The sequence below is a fragment of the Trachypithecus francoisi genome, unplaced genomic scaffold (genome assembly GCF_009764315.1).
Source record: "Trachypithecus francoisi isolate TF-2019V2 unplaced genomic scaffold, Tfra_2.0 Lachesis_group10, whole genome shotgun sequence".
Taxonomy (NCBI): Eukaryota; Metazoa; Chordata; class Mammalia; order Primates; family Cercopithecidae; genus Trachypithecus; species Trachypithecus francoisi.
Window position 1 is genome coordinate 3,857,541 of NW_022681455.1, and position 18,569 is coordinate 3,876,109.

The following is an 18,569-nucleotide window of genomic DNA, read 5'->3' on the forward strand; positions in this document are numbered from 1 at the left end:
CTCAGTCTTTCAAAACCACAACAGTAATCTAGTTTTAGGTGTGTCCTTGACGAATCTATTTCCTTCCCCAGGTAGCACCTTGCAAGTGAACGTGGTGAGAATTTTTTCAAGGACATTTTTGCCAGCATCGATTTTTGAAACTTAAGTTTTTACCATGCTCTTTAAAAAAAAGACTTGGTTTGTTCAAATACCAACTTTAGTCACAATCTGGCTTCAGCGCCTATTGTTCCGGCCCCATATATCCTTCCCCACTCTTAGGATGCTTCATCTCCACGTAAAGCATAACTGCAAAATACATAGGGCAGAAGGAGACCTGGGAGATAATACTATGGTTGTAGAAATTGAGACCAGCTTGAGCTCTCGACAACAAGAGACACAGCGAAAACAAGGCATTTATTTATAACAGGCTCCTGCAAACAAGGAAAAATACGGCATTTTCTGATTGGAACGTAGTGCTTTACTACCGCTACTCAACAAACATTTGAATGCCAAAGAGCTGTGAGGGTGGATGCTCTATAAGTAGATACTAAGCGAGGTTATATTTTTGTAGGAAGCAGCCTGATAAGAAAATAGCAGATTTTCGAGTCAGATTTTAGTTCAAAAATCAGCTTGGTACTTGGGAACTCAATCATCATAAGCAAATTACCTTACCTCTTAGTGTCAGTTTGTTCATGTGTAAAATGTGTTAATAGTACCTGATCCGATCTTTTGCCTTCAAGTATATCACTGTTTCCAAGATGAGATCTCTCACAATTCTACTATATAGCACTGTTAATTTTAACATTATTTAAAGATAGTTTACTAAGTTTATTTCATTTATTTACTTATTTTATTTGAGACGGAGTTTTTGCTTTTGTTGCCCAGGCTGGAGTGCAATGGCGCGATCTCAGCTCACTGAAACCTCCGCCTCCCGGGTTCAAGCGATTCTGCCTCAGCCTCCCGAGTAGCTGGGACTATAGGCGCCACCACGCCGGCTGATTTTTTGTATTTTTAGTAGAGACAGGGTTTCACTATGTTGGCCAGACTGGACTCGAACTCTTGAACTCAGGCAATCCGCCCGCCTCGGCCTCCCAAAGTGCTAGAGGATTGCAGGCCTGAGCCACCGCGCCTGGCCCTAACATTTCAAAACGTTGGGAATTCAGGCAGCAAGAGACATTTTGTAAGAACATTTGAAACCCTTCTCCCCTGGAAATCAAGAGATATGTATGGAGCCTGGAGATTCCGAATTCAATTTCCTAGGACAAAGGCAAACTAAGATGATTACAAGAATGAAAGTGATCGTCACGCTGCTTCTAGGTTCCAAAGTATGGATAATTTTCTTTTTTTTTTAAATGGAATCTTGCCCTGTTGCCCAGGCTGGAGCGCAGTGGCGTGATCTCAGTGCAACCTCCGCCTCTCGGGTTCAAGCGATTCTCCTGCCTCAGCCTCCCGAGTAGCTGGGATTGATTATAGGCGCGCGCCACCACGCCCGGCTAAATTTTTTGTATTTTTAACAGAGACGGGGTTTCACCATGTTGGCCAGGCCAGTCTGGAACTCCTGGCCTCAGGTGATCCGCCCACCTCGGCCTCCGAAGGTGCGGGGATGACAGGCGTGAGCCACAGCGCCAGGCCGAGAAATATTTTTTTTAAAGGCGAATTAAAGAACCTAATTGGTATTGAGAGCTCTCCAAGAGCCAGTAAATGTTTTCCCTACAATATTCCATTCTACCCCATTACTGCAGCGTCGCTATAGAAAAAACCAAAATCACATAAAGCAACTTGGGCCAAAAAACATTACACGTTCCAATCACGGAAACAACGAACTGAACGACTCCCGAATCATGTCACCCTTCAACTATGTAAAAGTTGAAAAGATGTGTCAAATACAGTAGCAGTTCCACATTAAAAGATATTTACGTTCGAGGTGCAACCCTAATTTACAGTATTTAAAAACGCCTTTCTACACACTTTCCGGGGAAGTTAATGCCACTTCAGTTGAGCTATCTAGCGAGATGGTTAAGCATTTACTGTGTCCCTTAACACCGACCAGGGAAAAATCATCAATTCGTTTGCCCGAGTTTATGAGAATTTTCACCCAACTTCTAGTCTCCATAGCCAATCAGTTTTTGGAACCGCATACCCGATGCCGACATCCCTCTCTTGTTGGCTCACCTCGTCAGCGGGCTTCAATAACTAAACGTCCATTTCTAGCACTGACGAAAGAGCTCAAGTTTGACACGCGCCCTCAATCCTTAGCAGCACCGCCCACCATGCTCCCGGAAGTTGCGACACTACGCCCTGCGCCAGTCCCGGGACGCAGGGTTTCATATCCGGATTCTTAGCGCGGACTCAGAACCCCGCTCTTCCCTACGCGGTCAGCACATGCGCGGCAGCTCTTTTCCTTCTTCTGCCACTTGCACTACCTTCCACCGTCCGGGAGCCGCCGCGACCGCCGCCGAGGAGTCAGGAAGTTCAAGATGGCCGCCGCGGAGACCCAGTCGCTGCGGGAGCAGACAGAGTAAGTAGTCTCTGTGAGTGAGCCAGAGGCTGGAGCCCGGGGACGGCCGAGTGGGAGCTGCACGGGCGGGCGGGAAAGTTCGGGCCTAACGGCGAGAGTCAAACTTTGCCTTTTCCGGCGCGATTCGTTGTGGGGTGGGAGGCATGGGGAGCAGGCGGCCTTTGAGCTTCCTTCTCCCAGAGGCCGCGGCTGCTGGGGTGAAGGCGGCCGCGGCCTGCAGCGCGTCGTTGCCCCGAGAGGCGTAGGCGCGAGCGGCCTCTACAGGTCCGGTGCGCGTGGCGGCAGTGAGGTCGCGCTTTCCTATTCCTCCCTTGGGGACCCATCTGAGCTCCCTGGCCGCAGCTCTTAGCGGCATCGCTGTTGGGGACACGAGGATCAGTGGCAGCAGGCTGGGCAAGCCCGAAGTCTTTTCTTCCTCTTGCAGTACCCCCAGTCGTCCTTTTACTGGTATCAGTTTAGGACCTGAAAGCAGAGAGCGGAGGTGGTAGGGTCACACTCTCTGGCCATCCCAGAGCTAGTCTGTGGCTAGCAGGATACTTGATCTCGTCACCTTGTATTCTTTAGTCCAGCAGTCACCCAGTATTGTTTTGTTTTCTTTTGTTTTTTTGAGTGCCTACCGGCAGCTTTTTTTTTACCAACTTGCAAACTTGAGGCAAAGTAAGATAGAGTCTTTGGTTTTGAGGCCTGGCATGTTTTTTTTGTTTGTTTGTTTGAGTTTATAACCCTTTAGGAGGACGAGTGGAAGGAGTAGTGGGAATTGCTAGCTACTGCCAAACCACTTTATATCTAGAATTAAGCTAATATAAGAATCCATGCGGCCAAATGAAAAATGCAAAAAAAAAAAATACGTGTATATGCTGCAAGGTTAACCATTGGTTAACTAAAAGCAGTATTTTGCTCTTCATGTCTATGTTAGGAAAACTCAAACAAGAACCATAATAGAGAGAATGGATTTTACGGCAATGTTCCTATAGCGACCGTTTTTTTTGCATCTGCACTGTCTCATCTGTTTCCAGCCATCTTAGAAAGAGGTATAGTCTCCCAGCAAGTTGTGACTGAGCGATAGGAGAAATCTTTGCCACCAGACAACCTGACACTTCTTTGCTGTGCGTCCAGTTTTGGGCTCCTCAATCATCTGCATTACTTAGCTAGGCGGAAAAACGGAATTTTTAACTAAGGGCTTTTCAAAACTGCTGTATTATTTTTATAATTTGACTTAGCAGAGAACAAATGGATTCTGAAGTTTTAAACTAGCTTTAACCTCTTACTGTTTCTCACCGAGTTCATTGTGTGGCAGTTAGTGTTTATGCCAATACAGTGCAGATCTCATGCTATGTGGTTACATTTTCTACTAATCTGAAAATTTCTGTAGTATTATGTCCATTTATTTGATTTTAGGGATGTTTGAGATTCATTTCGAGGAGTGAGTTAGTCATATTTTATTCACATACTGTTTTCAAATAATGTTAGACTTAATAATTTTAAAAATACATATTCAGGCCTCTATGAATAACAGAGGTAGTGTTGAATTTCCCTTCCCTTCCCCACAGAACACTTGGTGTAAATGGAATATTTGGTCTGTATATGTCTCACTTTCAGTAGTTTGAAAGTATTTAACAAAGACGATAACCATTTGGTATGAAAGCAAACACTGTGCCTGGTGCTCACAGTGAGTCCTTGAATATAGTGTCTACAACAGTTCTTTGGAGAACACTGAGTAGTTTACAGTTATATGGAATCTATTCAAAATAGAAAATTTAGGAAGAATAAATATAAAAAGTAGCTTTTAGGCTTCCTGAAGGCTTTAATTCTTTTAACAACCCTATAGAGGTAGATGCCTTTATTTTCCTTGTTTTAAAGATGATGAAACTGAAACAGAGAAATTGAGTAACTTGCTCAAGGTCACCCTAAGTGGCACACCCATTTAAACTCAGGCAGTGTGGTTCTAAAGCCCTGCTGCTAACTATTGTACTGTCTGGCCTCCCACTGTACAATGTGGCTTCTTTTTAAATTGCTTTTCAAGTATGAAATTTTTTTATTTTTTCCACTGTCCCAGAAAGATCCATTTTTTGATGTGACGTGTCTAATTTATTGAGACCTAATTTCTCAAACCTGATTTGGCAAAGCAGGGACCAGAGGGAAGGTTTTAAGACTAGTTAGTCTTTTGGACCCATTCTGATTTTTATATCTACATTAATTCTTTTTATTCATTTTATTTATTTTTGAAACAGCTTTTGTCACCCAGACTAGAGTACAGTGACACTAGTATAGCTCACTATAGCCTCAACCTCAAGTGATCCTCCTACCCCAGCCTCCGGAGTAGCTGGGACCACAGGTATGCAACACCACGCCCAATTAATTTTTTTTTTTTTTTTTTGAGACGGAGTCTCACTTTGTCTCCAGGCTAGATTGCAGTGGTACGATCTTGGCTCACTGAAACCTTGGACTCTCTGGTTCAAGCACTTCTCCTGCCTCAGCCTCCCGAGTAGCTGGGATTAGAGGCATGTACCACCATGCCCTGCTAATTTTTGTATTTTTAGTAGAGACAGGGTTTCACCTTGTTGGCCAGGATAGTCTCAATCTCCTGACTGCGTGATCCACCCGCCTCAGCCTCCCAAAGTTCTGGGATTACAGGCGTGAGCTACCGTGCCCGGCCATGCCTAGCTAATTTTTAAATATTTTTGTAGAGGCAGAGTCTTCCCATGTTGCCCAGGCTGTTCTTGAACTACTGGGCTCAAGTGCTGCAGGTACTAGGGCGTCTGAGGCAGGAGCATCATTTGAGCCCCTAGGAGTTTGAATCCAGCCCAGGCAACATAGCCAGACCCAGTTTCTTAAAAGATGTATACATTTTAACTTGTCAGAGAAATAGGCTTAATTACTTTCCTGGTAAAGTAGCAGTGGCGTTCACTTTGCTCATCACTAAAAAAAATTTGTGAAGAACTGTCTAGCTTAAAAACGGCTTTATTCATACACAAATTTAAATCAGTCAGTTCTCTGTGTCTCTGTATATTTTGAATGCCTACCATATAAATTCACTAAGACTATTATTCTTTGGAAAAAAATGTGAAAGAAGAAGTTAAAATAACACTGGTGGTTGGTGATTGGTGACTATTTTATTTTATTTTATTTTATTTTATCTTTTGAGACCGAGTCTCTGTTGCCCAGATCTCGGCTCACTACAACCGCTGCCTCCCGGGTTCAAGTGATTCTCTTGTCTCTGTCTTCTGAGTAACTGGGATTACAGGCATGCACCACCATGCCCTGCTAATTTTTGTATTTTTAGTAGCGACGGGATTTCACCATGTTGGCCAGGCTGGTCTCGAACGCCTGACCTCACGTGATCTGTCAGTCTCGGCCTCCCAAAGTGTTGAGATTACAGGTGTGAGCCTCTGCACCTGACTGTGACTCTATTATTTTAAAGGCGTTCCATGATTTTCATTCATTGTTCTGGATGCCTCAAGACTTGACTTTTTTAAAAGGTAAAACTTAACAAAGCAAATATATAAATACTGTTCAGCACCCGCATGTTGTCTGCACTTCTCATTCACCTTTGCTTCCAAATAATGTGATCCGAAGAATGTTATCCACCCAATAGGTTCTCTATAAATATATGTTTTGTGATAAACCTGTTGTGATAAACCTGTTGTGACCAAGTTGTTGTGACACATCCACTTGGCTAAACGTGGGATGTTAAATTGTAAAATGGTAATGTTAAAGCGTAAATTTATATAAATGAAATGTAGATGGCCTGTATTTATTGTCAGCATAAACTATCCAAGAGGACTATTAGGTATCTTAACAGGAAACCTTTTTCTTGAGCTTTATAAGAAAGTCATTGATCATAAACCTAATTTAGCTATTTTAGCACAAGCCCATTGTATGTAATACATTATACCATTGACTCAGTCTTTCAAGTTTCCCAGATTGACCTGGTCAGACTTGAGTTGTTACTTTTAGTGACATTTGCATTGAGAGATGAGCTGAGACTGGGAAAGATCCATTGTATGCCTAGCCCTGTATAAGAAAATGCCATAATTAAGGTTAACCTAATTGTACCAAGCTGGTAACATTTTTAGCAGGAACCTACTCATTATTTCTTACGATAATACTCATTAATTTACAATGGAAACTAGTCACTCATGGGAATGACCCTTCTACAGTGATACTGGTCATCATGATGTATGTCTGATTCCCAGAAGCTCTAGGAGCTAGATTTTTTTTTTTTTGATAGAAGTTGATTCCTCTATGGGTAAACTCTTGAGAATTTTTAATGAAACTCCTAAGATTTTTGTCACTTGTTAGCATTAGAAAAGATAAGGGTTCAAAAAACTGATTTTCCTTTGGCAGGGGTTGATGAGATATAAGTAATTTTGAATATCACTCATTCAAAAATAGGTGTGTGCTATGTGTGTGCACTGTGTGAGGCACTGGAGATAAAACTGAGCAAAGCAAAATCTTAACTTTCAAGTTCTAAGAGCCTATAATAGATAGTGTAACCATCTTTAAGCAAGTTCTATATGTTTTTTGTTTGTTTTTGAGATAGAGTTTTGCTCGTTGCCCGGGCTGCAGTGCAATGGCGTGATCTCAGCTCACCACAACCTCTGCCTCCCAGGTTCAAACAATTCTCCTGCCTTAGCCTCCCGAGTAGCTGGGATTACAGGCATGCGCCGCCACGGCTAGCTAATTTTTTTGTATTTTTAGTAGAGATAGGGTTTCTCCATGTTGGTCAGGCTGATCTTGAACTTTGGACCTCAGATGATCCCCCTACCTCGGCCTCCCAAAGTGCTAGGATTACAGGTGTGAGCCACTGTGCCCAGCTTTTTTTTTTTTTTTTTTTTTTGAGACAGAGTCTTGTTCGCCACCCAGGCTGAATGCAGTGGCACAATCTTGAGTCACTGCAGCCTTTGCCTCCCAGGTTCAAGCACTTCTCCTGCCTCAGCCTCTGGAATAGCTGGGATTACAGGCATCCACCATTATACCTGGTTAGTTTTTTGTATTTTTGTAGAGACGGTTTCACCATGTTGACCAGGCTGGTCTTGAACCCCTGACGTCAAGTGATCTGCCTGCTTCAGCCTCCCAAAGTTCTGGGTTTATAGGTGTGAGCCACTGTGCCTGACCTTATGTTATTCTATATATATAATTGACACAAACAATACTTACTGAGCACCTGCTATAGATTAGATAATCTAGGCCCTTAGACACAGAACAGTGAACTAAAATGAAAATTCTGCTCATAGAGTGCTTACAATATGATAGGGAGAGACAAACAATAATTATATTAGTGGTAACAGTTGCTTTGGAGAAAAATGTTTAGCACAGAAGGAGAGTATGTGTGCAGTGGGGTGGTTTTGCATTTAAAATAGATTGATCAGGAAAACTTGTTTGAGAAAGTGACGTTTAAGCAAAGACCTAAGGTTGGCAAAGGTAGCCAGGAATGCATGTATCTGGGGAAAGCAATCCTGGCAGGAGAAACAGGTACCACGTACCTGAGATGTGAGTATGCCTATTGAAGGAGCATGGTGTGGCTGGAGCAGGGTGACCGTGGGAGAAGAGTGTTAGGTTTAGAGTGTTGGGGATTTTGGGGCTGTAAGTATAGGACCTTTTGCTCTGAATAAGGTAGAAAGCAATAAAGTTTCACAAAGAATAGTGATATAATCTGACTTCTAAAGCATCTTAATCAAATGGAAGATCTTTCGACTGACTTGGAATACTGGCCTTCTCACTGGTTTGTTGTGTGTGACCTTAGGCACGTCCCTTGAACCTCAAAAGTCTCAAATGGAGAGAAATTTCTTGAACACTTAGTGTGACAGCCTTTTATACTATGAACTCATTTAATTTTCATAAGCCCTATGATTTGTCAGTACTGTTTCCCCATTTTTTACAGTTGAGGAAACTGAGGCACAGAAGAGCAACTTGCCTAAGGTTACAATAGCTTTGTCATGTTGGAGGCAGCATTTAAACCAGGTACTTTGACTCCAGAATCTATGCTCTTTGATGCTATTCCTTAAAATAACATTCTTATTAGCAGTCCTTTCAGCTCCACAGGATTTTTGTAAATAAATATATTTATCTAGCATCTATACAATAATAATAGCTTATTTGGGGGTGGAGGGGACTTGGTCTGTGCTAGGCACTGTCATAAGCATTTAACATCTATTCACTGTGTAAACTTCATAACACCTTTTCAGGTAGGTACTATTATTTTCTCCATCATGTAGATGAGATGCCTGAGGATCACTTGCCAAGACCGCACAGCTAGTAAGTAATGGAACTGGGGTTTGATCCCAGGCAGTCTGGCTCCAGAGACGCTTAACCACTCGACTATCCTTTGTCTTGAGGATAGTCTTGAGTTAAAACTCAAAACTTAGGTAATTTTGAATTTGAGCTTAGTGACTAGAATTTTGTGCTTTGGGCACTAGATTTTATATGCCTAAAGATAATTCTCAATCTTTAAAGGCTCTCCTACCTTCATAACTTGAATTAGCCTAAATTTTTCTCAGACTTTTCCCCATGTAAGTCAAGGTTCAGGAAACAGAGACCTTCTGGATTATGGGATGGGAGATCTCTGGGGGAAAAGGATGAGAATATAGCCTGTATAAAGAACAAAGTTAAAATGCCTTGGAATCTTTTTTACTGAAATCTGTGTGACTTCTTTCCCTTCCATAATAAAGCAATGATGGTGTTTTGTTTTTTGTTTTTGAGATGGGGTCTTCCTTTGTTGCCCAGGCTGGAGTGCAGTGGCGTGGTCATGACTTACTACAGCCTTTAACTCCTGGGCTCAAGTGATCCCCTGCTAGGTTCAAGTGATCCTACCTCAGCCTTTTGAGTAGCTGGGACTATAAGCACATGCTACCACACCCAGTTAATTTAAATTGTTTTGTAGAGATAGAGTCTCACCGTGGTGCCTAGGCTGGTCTTGAATTCCTGGGCTCAAGGAATCCTCCCACCTCAGCCTCCCATAGTGTGGGGTTACAAGTGTGAACCACTGCACATGGCCTGGTGTTGTTTTTTTAATACCAAGATACTGCACTTCTTCCAATTCTTTGAGAAAAATTAATGATCCAGAGAACACTACTGTATTTGTTCTGTGTCTTCTCATACTCCATTAGAGAGAAGTCAACCCAAATTAAAACCTGACTTTCACCAGAGAATGTAGCTTCTCCTGCACATCTCTTAAATACCTTTTCCTGCCAGAAATGGAAGTTGGCAATGTGACATCCAAAAATCAAAGTTCTTTGAGTATGAGACCCTGTAGTGGCTATGTGTTTTTCACTCCCCCTCATTGCTGTCAGCTCATTAATAACTTCTCAGTCATACCACCATTCTCTCTGTCCCCCACCCCTTCTCCCAGCAAGTTTATTCAAGACTGTGAGACCTGGCTAGACAACCTACTTTTGCAGTTTGTGGCCCTCTGTGACTCCAGTGAACCTTTAATTCTCTCTCAACCACCCACTCCTAGAATCATATACTATCTTGTCATCTCCTAGACTTTGTCTACTTGGAATCTTTTTTTTTTTTTTTTTTTTTTTTAAGAGATGGAGAGTTCTCTCTGTTGCCCAGGCTGGAGTGCAGTGGTACAATCATAGGTCATTGCAGCTGCAAACTCCTGGGCTCAAGTGGTCTTCCACCTCAGCCTCCTGAGTAGCTGGGACTACAGTTGTGCACTACTGTGCCTGGCTCCACTTGGAATCTTAACCTCAATGCCTTTCACAACACTGATCTACTTGAATTTGCTGTATATAACTGCCTTTGTCACCGTCTTTCTCTATCTGAAATGCCCCTTTTTCCCTTCTTGTTAATTCCTTACTCATTCTCTAGGGCAGTGTTACTCAACGTGTTTTTTTTTTTTAAAAAGACAGGGTCTTGCTCTGTCACCCAGGCTGGAGTGCAGTGGCGCCATCATGGCTCATTGCTGCCTTGACCTCCCAGGCTCAAGTAATCCTCCCACCTCAGCCCTCTGAGTAGCTGGGACTACAGGTTGGCGCTGCCACACCTAGCTAATGTTTTTGATTTTTAGTAGAGATGAGGTCTCACTATGTTGCCACAGCTTGTCTCGAACTCCTGGGTTCAAGTGATTCTCCCACCTTGGCCTTCCATAGTGCTAGGATTACAGACCTGAGCCATTGTGCCTGGGCTAACCTTTATTTTTTAATCCCTGTCCTTTCTCAGTAAACATTTCTGTCCTCCTAAAGTCCCCGCTTAACAAATTGGTTTCTTTCTGTGATCTATAAAACGCCGTCCCTGACTGTTCTCAAAATGAGTTTAGGTGATCCTTCAGGGTTCCCATAATGCCCCTAGTCGTGTCTTCATCATTGCACTTCTCCAGTATTTGATGGTTATGTCATGTGACTTGGTTTTCCACCAGACATTTCTTTGAGGGAGGCAAATACTGGTTTTGGGTGCTGTGTCACCCAGGCTGGAGTGCAATGGCACGATCTCGCCTCACTGCAGCCTCTGCCTCCCAGGTTCAAGCGATTCTCCTGCCTCAGCCTCCTGAGTAGCTGGGATTACAGGCACGTGCCACTATGCCTGGCTAATTTTTGTATTTTTGGTAGAGACGGGGTTTCACCATGTTAGTCAGGCTGGTCTTGAATTCCTGACCTCAGGTGATCCGCCCACCTCAGCCTCCCAAAGTGCTGGGATTACAGACATGAGCCACCACACCTGGCTTGTACATCTGTTTTCCTGCCACTTGGCTTAATGCTTACTTGTAGTTGGTGAGGTTTTTTCAAATGTTAAAGAGATTCTGAGTAGACTGATGAATTCTTAGGTTGAAAGGATAAACTTACTAAAAGTATAGGAGTATATAATATGAAGACCTGACAAAATAAACCATAGCTTTCTCCAAAAATAGTATGATGGCCTGAATCTAGATATTTTAAGGCCACTTTTGGTCTGATATTCTAGGATGATGGTTTATTATGGAGTAACTTTTAAAGAGAAGGTTAAATAATGCTTTTGACCCAGTATTTAACCTCGAATTATTAAACACCAAGGACTTGATAAAATAATTTAGAATCATAAACTCTTTAACTCAGCGTAAGCCAAACATTTAAGCACAGAATCCCCCACTTTATTATTTATTTCCAAAGCATCTGTTAATGTGAATGTATTTTGGGAAACTGAGTTCTCATTTGAAATTCAGAGAGATTAAATCACTTGCTGAATGAATATTGGGTTGAACTATATTAAATTGCTGATATTAGACTTGTTGACTTACAAAAGACCCTTCCATGTGGTTCAACCAAATGTCATATGATTGCTTAGTGGCAACTACAAATCTAGAGTCCTAACTTCTGGTTTAGTTCTCTTTGAAGATTTAACTTTTGAGGATGTGTTTATACTATCACCATCATCAGTATCAGCTGCCAGTGCACACTGATTGAGTGCTTATTTTGGGTATAGCTCAGTATTGGCTCTAGAGTTTTGTTTTGTTTTTAAGGTATAAGATGAAATCCGCTCAAAACAAGTGACCTGCTGGGTTTATTGTAGCAACACCAAGTTTTATGAATTTCAAGTGGAGAAGGACATTAGTCTTCCAGTGTATGTTAATAGTTATTAGGTCTTATTAAAAAAGAAAATGGGCCCTTTGGTTGTTAATGTGTGAGAAATGTTGGTTTAAAAATTAAGTTACTGAGTGGCTCCTTGAACTAAATCAATGTTAATGAGGTTTTGCTGTGCCTGGTTTGTTGTTCCCTTTTTCTCTAACTTATAATTTTTAAGCTCACTCCATTAGTGATTTCCTCTAATACTTTTGGTGAGTTCAACCATTAGAAACACAATAAAGTTGTGTCACTATCCAACTCAGTTCTTGCATAGACCTTCTTTGAAATAAAATGTCTGAAGCTGTTCTGAAAAAATTTTAGTGACTGACTTCGTGTTTTACATTGAGATGTATTTTTTCATTACTGTTATTTTGTTATGACTCTTTGAATACTTGATAAATGATATGATTTTAAAGTGTGTTTGATATATTTATAGGATGGAAGATGCTAATTCTGAAAAGAGTGTAAATGAAGAAAATGGAGAAGTATCAGAAGACCAGTCTCAAAATAAGCACAGTCGTCACAAAAAAAAGAAGCATAAACACAGAAGTAAACATAAGAAACATAAACATTCCTCAGAAGAAGATAAGGATAAAAAACATAAACATAAGCATAAACACAAGAAACACAAAAGAAAAGAGGTTATCGATGCTTCTGATAAAGAGGGTATGTCTCCAGCAAAAAGAACTAAACTTGATGATTTAGCTTTGCTAGAAGACTTGGAAAAACAGAGAGCCTTGATTAAGGCTGAACTTGATAATGAGTTAATGGAAGGAAAGGTCCAATCAGGTATGGGGCTCATTTTGCAAGGTTATGAGTCTGGCTCTGAAGAAGAGGGGGAGATTCATGAGAAGGCAAGAAATGGAAATAGGTCTAGTACTAGATCTTCAAGTACAAAGGGGAAACTTGAACTTGTGGACAATAAAAATACTACAAAAAAACGAAGTAAAAGCAGATCCAAAGAACGGACTAGACATAGGTCTGATAAAAAGAAAAGTAAGGGGGGTATTGAAATCGTTAAAGAGAAAACAACTAGGAGCAAGTCAAAGGAGAGGAAAAAATCTAAAAGCCCATCCAAAAGAAGTAAGTCTCAAGATCAAGCAAGGAAATCAAAATCCCCTATCCTTAGAAGGCGATCTCAAGAGAAAATTGGTAAGGCCAGATCTCCTACTGATGATAAGGTTAAAATTGAAGATAAAAGTAAATCAAAAGATAGGAAAAAATCCCCAATTGTAAATGAAAGTAGAAGTCGCGATCGAGGTAAAAAATCCAGATCCCCAATTGATTTAAGAGGTAAATCCAAAGACGGAAGGTCACGGTCCAAAGAGAGAAAATCAAAACGGTCTGAAACTGATAAAGAAAAGAAGCCAATTAAATCTCCCTCTAAAGATGCTTCATCTGGGAAGGAAAATAGGTCACCCAGTAGAAGACCTGGTCGTAGTCCTAAAAGAAGAAGTTTGTCTCCGAAACCACGTGATAAATCAAGAAGAAGCAGGTCTCCACTTTTCAATGATAGAAGATCTAAGCAGAGCAAATCTCCCTCTCGAACACTGTCTCCTGGCAGAAGAGCCAAGAGCCGATCCTTAGAAAGAAAACGAAGAGAACCAGAGAGAAGACGACTTTCTTCTCCAAGGTAACTTGTTGACAAAGTGTTCAAGCTTTTTACCAATGCATGAGATTTTACACGGAAAACTAGAACTTGTGGACAATTAAAAATGAAGTAGTAAGTAAAAATAAAAATAAGTGAAGTAGTAATGAGTTTCATAGTTTTAAGTAATCCAGTCCATTAACCATGTTAATATTTGCACTTTTGTCAATGAGTATTGTAATTATAGGTGTTTAACAAATACTGAGCTTGATGATAGAATTGGGTTTTTTTTCACATTCTTGATTTAATACCTAGTTTGCTGAGGCACTCCTTTCAATCCGTGTAATTTGGCTGATAGATCTTCATTGGGAGTGTGCACAGAGAGGATTATTACTTCATTGAACAGTGGTAGGCTGAAACTTTTTCAAAAGGGGGAAAGGTAATCAGTTTAACAGTTGTGTTCTGTTCATTCTCTTGTATTTGCATGAGTTTTAAATTTTAACAGTATAAATAGAAACCAATACCAACATTTTTTGGTCCCCAAGGTATAATTAAAATGGAAAATTTTGTAATACATATAATCTCATTGTTGACAAGTAGTATCTCTTAAGCTTAAGAAGAATAGTGTAAAAAATTATTTTGTACTATTTGAATAATATATTGTCTTAGTTCTTATAAGTCCTCATGTGATTATCTTAACTCATCAGGTGAAGGGGGCTCTCATACCTAATTTATAAATGAAGAAATAGAATCAAATAATTTATATAATTTACCTAGGATCATAGAACGAAAGTATTTGCAAGGAGGAGTGTTTATACCACTTAAACTACTTTAGCAACTGATTTCTTAATATCTTGTATATTTAATGTTTACATATTATGAAATTGCCAGCCAGGTTTTGCTTATTAAAAGAATATTGGCTTATACTGTGTAAGGATGTTATTAATTCCTAGCCATTTACTGTGTTCATATTAATATTTTCTGTGAATGGGTATAAATACAAACTGACCCTGAAAGTGAAGTCATCATATTTTCAGAGAAATTTCAAATTTTATTTCCAAGTACTGTGTCTTAAGAGAGTCTTGGCCGGGCGCGGTGGCTCAAGCCTGTAATCCCAGCACTTTGGGAGGCCGAGACGGGCGGATCACGAGGTCAGGAGATCGAGACCATCCTGGCTAACACGGTGAAACCCCGTCTCTACTAAAAATACAAAAACTAGCCGGGCGAGGTGGCGGGCGCCTGTAGTCCCAGCTACTCGGGAGGCTGAGGCCGACAGAGCGAGACTCCGCCTCAAAAAAAAAAAAAAAAAAAAGAGTCTTGTTGGCACTGTAATTAAATAGCCTCTTTTTCCTTTGGCTTCCTGGATTGAGGCAGTTATTAGTTTTACTGATTCTGTTATCTCAAGTGCTTCTTAATTATCCTGGTGGTCTTTCAGTTTGTTTTCAGTTTGAAGAGCAAATTCTGAGGAGTTTGTTAAAGACTAGAGCTGAGTATTTGAAACAAAAATTTTTTGTTAATTATAGAAGTGGTGCATACTTATTAAAGAGAAATCCAAATAAGCCTGTAAATTGGCTCCCTTTTCATTTCTCCACTACTACTCCTTAGAAATTTATGTTCTCTTAGCTCTTTCTTTGCACAGACAATAACATGGATATGAGGGATTTTTATTTTTTTATTATTATTATTTTTTTTTACGAAGCTGGAGTCATTCATATTCACATGTGGCTTTTTTCAGGAAACATTTCTGTGACAAAACATATAGATTCTTTTTCATTCTGCCTAACAGCAACTGGTATTTCATTGTAAATGTATTACAGTATTATTCTCCTGTTGAAACTGATGAAAAATTTAGGCTGGTTCCAATTTTTCACTATTATATGCAAAGATGTCCATTGGTTATGTGTGAGGTTTCTTTATAGAATAGATTCATAAAAGTGGACTTGCAAAGTCTCAGGGTATATACATTTACATTTTAGAAAGTTATTGCTAAATTTCCATCCAGGAAAGTTAGATCAATTTCTACTTCTATGACTACGTAAACTGCCCCTTCTTCCTAAAACTTTATTAGGAAAGTTTAGGAAGATCTTTATTACCAGGATACCATATAGTATTTTGTCACCCTTAAAACAAAAAAACCCAAAAATTGTTTTAATCGAAATTTCTTAGATGGCTAGTGAGGATGAACATTTTTATTTTCTTTATTTTTCTTTTTTTTTTTTATTTTTCTTTTATTATTATTTTTTTTTGAGACGGAGTCTCACTCTTTTGCCTGGCTGGAGTGCAGTGGTGCAGTCTTGACTCGCTGCAACCTCCGCTTCCTGGGTTCAAGCAGTTCTCCTGCCTCAGCCTCCCCAAGTAGCTGGGACTATAGGCGCGTGTCACCATGCCCTGCTAATTTTTTTTTTTTTTTTTTGTATTTTTAGTACAGACAAGGTTTCCCCATGTTGGCCAGGCTGGTCTCGAACTCTTGACCTCAGGTGATCAGCCTGCCTTGGTCTCCCAAAGTGTTGGAATTACAGGCATGAGCCACTGTGCCTGGCCGGTTTATATTTTTTAACTGGTCTTTGAGACTGTGCGTGTGGGTGAGCAGATTAAATAAAAGAGTTTCCTCAGATGACCCTATCAAGAAAGCACTACCAAGAAGTAAGCACTGCAGATCTGAGTCAAAGTCTACCTTGCTCATTTTGGCTGGATCAGAGAAAGATTCTTGGGTTCTGTATACTGTGCTGAAACATGCGAGACAGGTTGTGTTTTTAGGTTTTTATTAAATGAGGAAGGCTGGGTGCAGTGGCTCACACCTGTAATCCAACACTTTGGGGAGACTGGGACAGGTGGATCACCTGAGGTCGGGAGTTCGAGACCAGCTTGACCGACATGGAGAAATCCTGTCTCTACTAAAAATACAAAATTAGCTGGGCGTGGTGGCTCATGCCTGCAATCCCAGCTACTCGAGGCTGAGGCAGGAGAATCGCTTGAAGCCGGGAGACGGAGGTGGCAGTGAGCCGAGATTGAGCCACTGCACTACAGCCTGGACAACAAGAGCTAAATTCCATCTCAAAAATAATAATAAATTAGGAAAATACTGTAATGTTATTATTTGATTATGGAGACAAACCTATTTACAGTCTGACTGTTCAGATTGAATAGTTGTGTCCAAACCTGGAATAGCATTAAGAAATGTTCAAAACCTGTTTTGAAAAATTAAGCTGTAGAAAGGCCTGTTGTAATACAAATATCACATTAAACGAGTAAAACTCACTGAAAGGTACTTGTTTGATAAGTGTTGAAAAGTTGGGTTTTTGTAGGGTTTTTTGGGGAGGCTGGAGGCCTGGTCACACTCTTGTCACCCAGGCTGGAGTGCAGTGGCATGATCTCTGCTCACTGCAACTTCTGCCTCCCAGACTCACACAATCCTCCCAGTTGAGCCTCCCTAGTAGTTGGGACTATATTCACATGCCACCACACTTGTCTAATTTTTATATTTTTTGTAGAGATAGGGTTTTGCCATGTTACCCAGGCTGGTCTCAAACTCCTGAGCTTAAGTGATCTGTCTGCCTCAGCTTCCCAAAGTGCTGGGATTACGAGTGTGAGCCACCACACCTAGCTATTGTTTTTGGTTTTTTGAGACAAGTTTTCACTCTGTCACCTGGGCTGCAATGGCACAAACACAGCTACTGCAGCCTCAACCTCGTGGGCTCAGGTGATCCTCCCTCAGCCTCTGAAAGTGCTGGGATTACAAGTGTGAACCACTGTGCCTGGCCTATTATACTTGACATTAAAAATATGATTTTTGGCCAGGCATGGTGGTTCACGCCTGTAACCTCAGCACTTTTGGAGGCCAAGGGAGAACCACTTGAGGCCAGGAGTTCAAGACCAACCTGGGCAACATAGCGAGACCCCATCACTACAAAACAAAATTAGTCAGGTGTGGTGGCATGCCCTTAATGGTTCCAGCTACTCAGGGGGACTGAAATGGAAGAGTTGCCTGAGCCTGGGAGGTCAAGGCTGCAGTGACCCATGTTTGCGCCACTGCACTCCAGCCTAGGTGACAGAGTTAGACCCTGTCTCAAAAAAAAAAAAAAAAAAAAAGATCCTTAATTGGAGAAATGTCAAGACGTAGAAAGAAAAAGTCATCCATGGAAATGGGATATTTGAGTAAATAGAATATTATACTCGTGTGGGCATGTTTTATTTGGGTTGTTTCTTTGAAATTAGAATCAGTGACTTTACCAGTATGAATAACCTTCAGTAATTCTTCAAATTGTGGGACCAGAGGAAATAAGACCTTTCATTGTTTGCCTACAATAACATCAAAATGTCATTGTGACGATCTGAGTAAGTTTTGTTACAAAATACATTAATCAGAGTTCACTCTCTTTAGGCTAGTGTGCCTTTTTTAAACAGATATTCCTTGCATATAGAAAAAAATCATTTACTTTGATTTATTTTTCTTTTAACTTGCATTTGATCCCCTTAAGAACACGACCTCGAGATGATATCCTCAGTAGACGTGAAAGATCAAAAGATGCCAGCCCCATCAATAGATGGTCTCCAACCCGAAGAAGAAGTAGATCTCCCATTAGAAGGAGGTCTCGTTCCCCGCTCAGACGTAGCAGGTCTCCAAGAAGAAGAAGCAGGTCTCCTCGGAGAAGGTAAAGACCTTTCATCCTTGTGATTCATTAAACTCGGAATGTTTTTAAACCACCAGTGAACTCAGTGGGTAGGTTTTGTTTTAGACCAGTTTTCTCTGAAAAATCGTCGTTATGTTCCCATAGTTTCCTTTTACCAGCAGTCTTTACATGTGGGTTTTCTTTTATGTCGTTTCCTTTGAATTGTAACCCAATCATTGCTCATTTAAGATGCAATAAAATGAATCTTTTAAGAGTCGGACTTTTTTCTCTCTTTTATAAGAGATAAATATTATTAAATGAGCCAGGCT

At 40.8% G+C, this 18,569-nt stretch overlaps 1 protein-coding gene across 8 annotated transcripts in view; it reads left to right on the forward strand.

The window, feature by feature from the left end:
- Positions 1–2,336: 2,336 nt before the first annotated feature.
- The window catches only part of PRPF4B (pre-mRNA processing factor 4B), a 44,630-nt gene continuing 28,397 nt past the window's right edge, over positions 2,337–18,569 (forward strand). For 5 of the 8 annotated variants that reach the window (XR_004438505.1, XR_004438506.1, XR_004438507.1 and 2 more), the window contains exons 1-3: positions 2,337–2,497; positions 12,479–13,675; positions 18,109–18,282. Coding sequence is in view for 3 of the 8 variants with exons in the window: in XM_033216082.1 (XP_033071973.1) it covers positions 2,457–2,497; positions 12,479–13,675; positions 18,109–18,282 (1,412 nt within the window). In the remaining 5 variants the exon portion in view is untranslated. Of the gene's footprint in view, positions 2,498–8,381; positions 8,462–12,478; positions 13,676–18,108; positions 18,283–18,569 lie in introns of all 8 variants that reach the window. The other 3 variants (XR_004438502.1, XR_004438504.1, XM_033216083.1) reach the window with 2 other exon arrangements.